Below are 10,089 nucleotides of genomic sequence, written 5' to 3' on the forward strand. Positions count from 1 at the left end.
TCAAAGGGGGTCCCCGGGGAACCGGGGGCACTCCTATGCTAAAGTCAGAAAGTTTCTAAGAAAAATATTATGTTTCGGCGCACAATAATTCAATACGCTCAATAATATGTTTGAGGATATTTCCGAATATTTTAGTACCTTGTGTAGGGGCCTATTTATAGGCTTGGGCTGTAGAGGTAAGCTTGAACTAGCTCTTCTAATTTGAGTTGTATTGGGAGTCCATAGTTGGGATAGAACTCAACAGTTACCATGTTGAGATAAACCTTCAACAGATATCATGTAGAGATAATCTTGAGTAGTCATCTTATAGAGATAAGTAGGACTTCTTTATTCTAATATTATCCTGATTGGAATATAAGACTATTAATTAATTAAATAGTCCTTGCTATTTAATTAATATCTTAATGGGCCTATCCTTGGCCATTGGGCCCAGAATTTGTTGGGCTTGTATTGTGAATTTATTCCCAACAGTTACCCCCCAATTTTCTTAGCCAATGTACTTGGGTAATGGGAATTTAGTCAAAGCCTTCTGGCGGCTTGTTGTTTGACCTTATCCTAGACTCGTATCTCCCTAGTGAGTGTGCTTTGAGCTCGTCAGTTGGAGCCCTTCAACTCTATTTTTGGCATCGCCTGAGTTCCCGAGAGCACCCCCAGCTCTATCCTTTGCCTAGGGGGTTAAACTTATCCAAGTTTTGAGATACCCGGGGATGATGCCCGGGTCCCTCTCCAAGTCACAAAGATAATCCAAACCTGCACAATAACCTTTAAGAAGTAATTTATAAGTCTTTCGACAGACTAACCTTTGTTCCCCATTCACCTTGGGGTGATTTCTTATTTTTATCCAAGATTTTCTCCTTGTCTCCTTGTTGCCGAGAGTGAGTCTTCTTGTTTTTTGACCGGGTTGTCTCCCATTAATTGTTTTTACCCAAGATTTTCTCCTTGTCCTTATTTTAGAAGGTTGTCTCCCTATTCTTGTTTTTGCCCAAGGTTTTCTCCTTGTCCTTGTTTTAAGGGTTGTCTCCCTATTCTTGTTTTTGCCCAAGGTTTTCTCCTTGTCCTTGTTTTAGAGGGTTGTCTCCCTATTCTTGTTTTTATCCAAGGTTTTCTCCTTGTCCTTGTTTTAGAGGGTTGTCTCCCTATTCTTGTTTTTATCCAAGGTTTTCTCCTTGTCTTCGGTAGTGACATATCCGGTTCTTCTTTGACATATCCGGGGGTGATATACCCGGTTCTTCTTTGAAATATCTGGGGGTGATATACCCAGTTCTTCTTTGAAATATCCAGGGGTGATATACCCAGTTCTTCTTTGAAATATCCGGGGGTGATATACCCGGTTCTTCTTTAAAATATCTGGGAGTGATATACCCGATTCTTCTTTAAAATATCCGGGGGTGATATACCCGGTTCTTCTATCAAATGTCCGAGGGTGATATACCCGGTTCTTCATTGAATCCCACTTGACAAACTAAGCTTTAACCTGCAGAATAATCTACAACCATGATATATAAATCTTTCAACAGACTAACCTTTGCTCCCCTTTCGCCTTGGGGTAGCTCCTTCTTTTTGTTCATGGTTTTTTCCTTGTCTCCGGGAATGAACATTTGCTCCCCTTTCACCTCGGGGTAGCTCCTTGTTTTTGTCCAAGGTTTTCTCCATGTCTTGTCTACCAAAGAGTAATTGTCAAAGGGGGTCCTCGGGGGACCGATGACACTCTAATGCTTAAATCAGCATTACTCTTTATTCAAATCAAATTTATTATTGAAAGACAATCAAATAATAAAAGCATAAAAGCATAAATAAACCAAACACTGGGCATACTACTGATAGTACTTCTTTAGATGCTCCGAGTTCCTTGCTATTTCCTGTCACTCCTACACCTGATCCCGGAAGTAGTCTTCCTTGTGGAGTTAGTCTTTCCTCCTCCGGCGAATCCTTCAGCTATCGTCCGGATCTCACCTATCACATCTTGGTGTCTCAAATCTCCACGCTGTCAGCTCTGGCTCCTTTCTCTTCTTCTGTCATCATGCTCCCATGGTTCATCTTCCCAGGGATGGTTCTCCCGGCCTATTCCTTCTTGGCACAGGTGGTCCCGTGGACGGTATTCCCGGGCATGGTGGTCCTGATTATTCCTTGGTTGATCCCTCCAACCCCCCAAGAATTGAATCAACTTACCATTCTTGATAAATTTTTCTATCAATAGGCTCAGGGCTATACATCCTTCGGTGTAGTGACCTCCAGCCTCATGAAAATCACAATACCGATCCTTGTTCTTCTCTGGAGGATTGCCCGATATCTTTGGTGGCCGGACAAACTCTGGATCCTTTTTGATCTCCATCAACACCTTTGACATCTTAGCATTGAGAGGCGTGAAATCATAGTCCTAGTACTTCTTCTTTGAAGGCTTATGTTCCTCCACTGCCTTCTGGGTCTCCTTCTTCTTATCTTCTTTTTGTCCTGGATGTCTCGTGCTATCTATCGCCTCTAGCACATCAGCTTCATTGATGAACTCTTGTACCTTGCTCATCAATTCCTGTAGATTGCTTGTTGGTTTCTGTGCCATCTTCCTCATCACTGGCTCTTTGGTCAAGAGCCCATGATAAATTGCCAAGTATATCAGGTCATCTGAGGGTTCTTCAATTTCTGTCTTCTTTAGGTTGAACCGAGTTATGAATTGCTTCAAGGTTTCATCATTGCGCTGCTTCAAAGTCAGCAAATAGGACGGTGGTTTCTTCTGGATCCGTGAAGTCATAAACTGAGTTAAGAATACCCGGCCTAGATCCTCAAATTTGTCAACTGAGCCCGGGGGCAGCTTCCTGAACCAGTTTCGGGAACTTCCTGATAAAGTGAGGGGGAAGGCCCTGCAAGCCACCTCGTCTGGGATGCCAAGGAGGCGAACATGTGACCAAAAATCTTCCAAGTATTCGACTGGATCTCCGACACCCTTGTAACTCATCATAGGAGGGGCCTTGAATTTTTTGGGCAACCGGTATTCCTCCACACGTGGGGAAAAAGGTGAACTGGTTCCCTGCAATATCTTCTCCACGAAGGTGTCCTTCCCTTTATTCTTCCGATCCATCTCCAGGTTGGTGAACCTCTTGTCAAACTCTACCATCTTCCTGTTAAGTTCACCATCTCTATCTTGGGTACCACTGATTTTGCTATCATTCGCCCGATTTTCCTCCTTTAGGCTTACATGTGTTGATCAAAAATCTACCTAAATTAATAGGTAAATAATTGTACGTTTTACCAGCAAGTGCACAAGGTCAATATAGTAGTATATGGTGCAAGTATAGGATCATTCCCACGAGGATTGCTGAATTTCCGTTTAAAAATAATTTCCTTAAGTAAAATAGAGATTGAGTTGATAATAATAAAAAGGGTAGGGCTTTGATATCCACCACTAATTATATTCAATTAATATAACAATATGCTAATGCTTTGATCATGTTATGCATATCTAATGTTTGCCAACCTAAGGGCATGGGTGTATACTCCTTAATCTATAGATTTTCCTAAGCAACGAGTTAGGCATGAGTGTATACTCTAACTCTTTTCTTTCCTAAAGAATTTAGCATGGTATATACTAAGTTGTTCTTTAGTAAAGCATATGTTCTATGAAAATCGACAAACACACGGGACCTAGGGCATGAGTGTATACTCTTGGTTTCCCATGTTGATTAACCCAAGAATCGCGGTGTGGATTCTTTTGTTACTTAAGTTAAACCCAGGATTCGGTCATCCAAATTGATCTAACTAACTAGTCCATACCACATGCACATGTTGATCAGGCACACACATATGAGGAATTCATGCAAGCAGGTATTAATTAAGTTAAATAGCACAACAAGATCATCACAAAGGCGCTAATATTGAAATATTAATTAAACATAACTAGGGCTTCAATCTAGCCCTACTAATAAATTAGTTACACATAGAGTTGATGTTAAACATCTTCATAAAATAAAGAAAAAAAAAGAATAAACCCGAGACTTGAACTTCAAGAGCTCCTCTTCTTCTCCTTCTCAAGTATATCAATTCTAGAGGCTTAAGGGTCTATTTATAGGCTTTAGAAGTCCTAGACAAAGTAGTAAACCTAGGGATTTCGTAGGGTTTTGAGACCTATTACAATTGGGAGTTGGAAAACCCTAATATGGAAAGAGGGACATTCTGGCCGCCACTTGATGTGTCTCCTGCACACGGGTGCGATCGATCGCAGCCCGTCTACGCTCCACCGCAGGTCTGAGATCGATCCTTCTTCTATCATGCGCTCGATCGCTCCTGGCCTGGATTGTGCTTTGTTTTCTCGCATACTACGCTCGATCGCTGGTACCCTGTGATCGATTGCAGTGTCAGAGAGCTCCCAATTTTCCATCATCTCTCTTGTGAGCCCAAATCGGCTAGATTTACTTCATTGTCTTCCAAAAGCCTACGAAAGTATGAAAAACACAAAAAGGAATTAAAATGGCCTAATTAACTAAAACCAAAGGATTAAAACATGCAAGTTAAGGGCTGAAAATATGAATATTTTAGCACTTATCACACCCCCAAACTAACATATTGCTAGTCCCTTCGCAATACAAAACAAAAAACAAGAATGGAAAAACAGAAAACAAAAGATAAATCCATCTTTCGTGGGATGTACGATTGCATTTAGCGTATGCAACAAGCCTTTTAAACCCCTAGGAACTCCCTAGTGGACGAGTGAAGTCTCGTGAGGGTTTTCCAGAAATGTTACCCACAAACATCATGCACAGTTCATGTCATCCCAAAAATTAAAGTATCACTTCAAGATCATGATTTTCATTCATTAGCATGAACTCCATCTTCACAATGAATTGGAATCTCAAAGTGCAATTACTTACAAAGGACGTGCTAAATCATCACAAGTTTGAAAACAGTGTAAGCTGAACTAGCACAGAATTATGAGGCTTCCAAATCTTTCCAATGTGCAATGTCTCTTTATCTCATAATTCACTGAAATTCCTATTAGAATGACACACTGGCATATATCTTTTTCTATCTTTTTCTCTTTTTTTTTTTTTTTTTTTTGGTCAGGTTGTGCAATGTTGGTTCCCTTAAGCTTTCTAATTGACCCATGTAGCGAGTGTTAAGTCAATGACTCCCAAACCAGGTGGTTTTAGGGCATTAGGTGTAGAGACACCCCTAAGGACCTACTAACTCGAGTAAAAAATGCTACAGAACCAACTAACCATGACATTGATCAAATCCAAATTTTTCACCTTTTAACGTGAACACTCAATGCTTTGAAACAAGAGGTCCAGTTACTCAGTGAAAACCCATCGATGATCATTTATTTATTTATTATTTATTTTTTAAACATGCCAAAGTGTCATCTAATAAGTCATCCAATTTCATCCAAGATGCAAAAACACACATATCAGACTTCATGTCATGAAATTTTTTTTTTTTATTATTATTATTTTTATTTATTCTTTATTTTTTTATGAGAAACAACTAGTCGTTCCCAGAGACGGTGCCAAACTATTAGAATTATTTTCAACACGATGGATACGCTTTCTTCGAAGTCTTCAATACGTAGTCGTGCACTCCAAATCACTTTTTTTTTTTTAAAAAAAGCAATATTGTCAAAGGGGGTCCTCGGGGAACCAGGGATACTCTGATGTCAAAGTCAGAAAGTTTTTAAGAGAAATATTATGTTTCAGCGCACAATAATTCAATACGCTCAATAATATGTGTGAGGATATTTTTGGATATTTTAGTACCTTGCCCCTAGCTCTTCTTATTTGAGTTGTATTGAGAGTCCATAGTTGGGATAGAACTCAACAGCTACCATGTAGAGATAAACTTTCAACAGATATCGTGTAAAAATAATCTTGAGTAGTCATCTTGTAGAGATAAGTAGGACTTCTTTATTCCAATATTATCCTGATTGGAATATAAGACTATTAATTAATTAAATAGTCATTGCTATTTAATTAATATCTTCATAGGCTTATCCTTAGCCATTGGACGCAAAATTTGTTGAACTTATAGTGTGAATTTATTCTCAACAATCTTCAACAGGGTTGGCCCACGGTTTGGAGCCACATCATTTTCACAACATTCATTCGAAGTTTTGCTTACACCCTCTCTACGCCTATTCTCACCGTCTCTCTCTCTCTCTCCGTTGCTTCTGCAAGGTATCTCTCTGAATCTGATTGATTAAATTGATGTACCCACTGCTTTGTTTTTTTTTTCCTAAGCAATAAATGGAGAGGGAAACTGTACCCTCTGCTTGTTTACGGAGAAAACAAACAATTTCTTTCAAAAAAAGTAGATGAAAATGTTGCTTTTCGCTGTATTTGGTTTTCAATTTGGGATGCACTTTATTGTATCTGAATCGAATCAAAGTGTTTGTACTTGTACATTGAGATTGGAGAAATGGGTACATGGCTGATGGCCCTGTCATCATCATTTTACTGATATTGTTTGGCCATGGCCCATGCTGCTCTCCTTCTCTTTCCTCTGACAACGTATTAAAAGTGACTTTGGAACAAAAAGTCTCCAATAATATGTTTTTGGTGGGGTTAGTTGCTGCTATTTATTTCTGTAAAGTTGGTGACTTTGTATTAAAAGTAATTTATGTTCGTGCAAAGACAAGCAACTGAAATGGGTGGAGATAAATACTGGTGGTTCTTTTATCTATTGTTCAGCTGCACTGAAAGTGGGGTAGCTTTTTTTTTTTTTTTTTTTTTTTACCTGAATCCTTTGTGGAATAGCGAGAATTACCATCACTTGGAAGTTGGAATGTGATAGGATTTTGGAATCTTTCCCAATCTTCCTCTGATTTCCCTTATGCTTGATCGCCATGTTTATTTCCTTCTATATATAATTTGCTTGCATGTTAGGCTTTGCTTGATTATTACACCTTTTCAATTTCCATATTAAGCTTGATTTGCTCCTATAAATAAGCTGTAGATGCCGTATGGTGGGTCATCAAAGAATAACACTCTTTGCTTCAGCAATATTTGGAGGCCCAATCCCCTCGAAGAGATCACCCCTTTTTCTCTCTCTAATTTTTCTATTGATTTTCTGATTTGAATCCTATTAGAATGAAAACATAGAGTGGCCCATTAAGAATTGGAAGAGGAAGTTGGAATCTCTGTGGACTAGCTAATTACTGTTGTGCTTATCAAGATGGCTTGGGCAGCCACAACTTACAGCTGTCATGTCACAAAGGAACTCTAGAATTCATGGAAGTAGACCTAAAGCTTGGGCTAAAATTATCTCCTCCACACTCTTGCCTCATATAATAAAACTCTTTTCTTTTCCTTTACTTCTTTTCTCTTAACTCAATCTTGGGCAAGGTGTCAAAGGGTTTACTTCTCTTTACTTTAACGAATTATCCTTAAAATCTCAAGTGACAATAAATAATCATTTTTCTAATTTGAAAACTTCTTATGTCAATATTAAAAGTGTTATATAAATCTTTGTAAGCTTATAAGTATAAAACATAAGCGTTTAATAACATAACATAAACATTTAAATAAAACAAGTAATAAGTTTTACATAAAAATTATGCAAAAGGATAATACTTTGAAAAGAGTTAAGGACTTCCCCTTACCTGATACTGCAACCATTAAGACTAATTCGTATCATTAATCACCTGAACTGATAGAATTAAGCTATATGAGTCTTAGGCTAAACACATAGGTCCTATCTATAAGTCTATCTTGACTATGCCTGACCCCTTAATAAAATTGGATCAATTATACCTATTATTATTATTATTATAACAAATAAACAACTCAACCTTCCAAGAGTTTTCTACGAAATCAAGTCCATTCTTTATTGTTTGTCTTTATCCAAACCATTTGCAAAACATTTAGAGAACCTTTGGAAGTATAATCTGTTGTTACACATTTTGGTCTGTTCCTCATTATAACTAATTCATTTTCCAGAATATGTTTTGGTGCAATAGTTAAGTTCAAAGAATTAATACTAAATATTTACAATGCTCATGACAAAAGTTTCTTTTCCTTTTTCGAGATTACTACCCTACAGAAAGTTGGTGTAGTTTACTAATTAATGACAAAAAAAAAAAAAAAAGTTTGTTCTCAAAAATCAATTCAGTCATCACCAGTTTTATTTTCCTAAAAAAATTGTTAATAACCCGTAACCCACCAAAACTTCATGATTCTAAAAAGAGTAAAATTTGATAACCAAAAGAAACATTCTTTTTATTATTATTATATTTTTGTTTTATATTTGTAACAACCCAGGTAAAAGCGTTAGCCACATCTGCGCTATCACTCCAAAAAGACTAGTCAATTTGACTTCTCTAGAATTCATTATAAAGCTCAGTTTCAACAAATAACTAAGCAATGTGGGACTTAGCATTCATGACTATTTTTATAAATTACCCACTCTATATAAGCTTTTCCCATCTTCCCAATACGAGACTGAGGTGTTACATACCAAGTGTTTGAGTCATGTATTTAATTCATCAAAACAATTTGCAGATGATTTTGAAAAAAAAAAAGTGAAGTGGAATGGCTACATATATGGGATAATATGCTCAACAAGTAAAGCCTTGCTAATAATAAATGGTCGTGAGATATTTGGTGTAAAAGAGGAGAAATGGAGTACTTTTCTGGCGTGACATTGATATTGAAGTGCTAATATATACAGTTACATGTCAAATGAGATTCATGTGGCAAATGATAAACCGTTAATTTTGATAATAAAGTAGTATATTGACCTATTTGAAACTTGAGTAAAACCTAATGATTTCATTCTTGAAATTGGAAACTTAAGGACTAAATTCAAATCAAATAAAAACCTAGGAATTAAATATAAAATTTTCCCCCAAAAAGTGATCAAAGTTGTATAAATTTACGGAGTAAAGAGAATAACGATTCTTACTCAATTATAATTTCACTTTTGATCAAAGTAAGTTTAACAAAAACCATTTTTTTTTAGTTGAATATTAATATCTTGAGCTTAACTTTTTTATTTCGGTTTCTTATCGTGAGGTGTTCATTTGCTTATTTAGTTTGCCTGATTCATTGATCGAGCAGCACCGACATCGCATTGAATGCAGCCGACACGCAGCACATGTAATAATTTTAATTAAAAATAAAGCAAATTAAAATATATTAAAAAAAAAAAAAAGAGGGTCGGAATTAATGGCTTAGGTTTCACTTTGGGCCATGGGGCGGCTGCATTCCCCATTCGGGCCGGATGGGGTGGCTCTATTTGCCCAGGTGGTCGAATTCACGTGTTTTCACGGGGCGGCTCTGCCACTTACGCTTAGTGGGCCGAAACCACCCCCAATGCCGGTGGTTTCGGGCCACCCCTCAGGCTTCCATGGGGGTGGCCGGTATTCCCTGGCGCGGGGAACCGGGTGGTTTCTACCACTTTGCTTCCAAGGGGTGGCCGGTGCCACCCTCGGTGCCCAGTGCGGTGGCTCACACCTCATCTCAAAGTTAGATGGGGTGGTCTGCCACCCCATGGCGCCAAAGCAAGTGGGCCGGTTTCACCCTGTTGCTGCGGCCTCTCGCCACCCCGCCCGACTTTTTTTTTTTTTTTTTTTTTTTTTTAATATATTTTTTTTAATTTTTTTTTAAAAAAAAAACATTTTTTTAATTAAAAAAAAAAATAAATAAAAAATTAATACATGTGCCACGTGTCGACGTCTGATTGGTCCACGTGTCCAGTTTAACGGTCAACTAACGGTCAACTAACGGATGGACTAATTTGGTCACTTATCAAAACTACAGGGACCTCCTGTGATAAAAATGAAAACCCAAGGGGGAAAAAATAAAGTTGTGAAACCCTAGGGACTAATTTAGTATTTAACCCTTTTTTTTATTGACCAAAGAATTGAAAAGGATTAGAAATTAGATAACATTAGCTCTTAAATCCCATAATTATCATCATGTCTAATAAAAACATAGTGGACCAATAATATTCTTTACAAATGAATCATTTCAGGATAACTTCAGTTAGAGCTCCTTTGTATTCATCTATTAAAAAATAAAAATAAAAGAGTATTTTTTGGGAAGAAAAAAAACACCTTCGTATTTTGTAAAAACCCTATTAGATAATCTTTAGGGCCGGAAGATCTTC

The 10,089-nt window shown here is 37.5% G+C and overlaps 1 protein-coding gene across 1 annotated transcript; it reads right to left on the reverse strand.

The window, feature by feature from the left end:
* Nucleotides 1–2,377: 2,377 nt before the first annotated feature.
* Nucleotides 2,378–3,109, reverse strand: LOC132178084 (uncharacterized). The gene has a single exon (XM_059590542.1). The coding sequence runs from the start codon at nt 3,107–3,109 to the stop codon at nt 2,378–2,380; it is 732 nt and encodes a 243-aa protein (XP_059446525.1).
* Between the last annotated feature and the right edge of the window lie 6,980 nt (nt 3,110–10,089).

The sequence above is a fragment of the Corylus avellana genome, chromosome ca4 (assembly GCF_901000735.1).
Source record: "Corylus avellana chromosome ca4, CavTom2PMs-1.0".
Classification (NCBI taxonomy): Eukaryota; Viridiplantae; Streptophyta; class Magnoliopsida; order Fagales; family Betulaceae; genus Corylus; species Corylus avellana.

What these genes read in the sequence shown, in the direction of transcription:
- LOC132178084 (XM_059590542.1), bottom strand. Translation starts at nt 3,109, where the DNA reads ATGGTAGAGTTTGACAAGAGGTTCACCAACCTGGAGATGGATCGGAAG.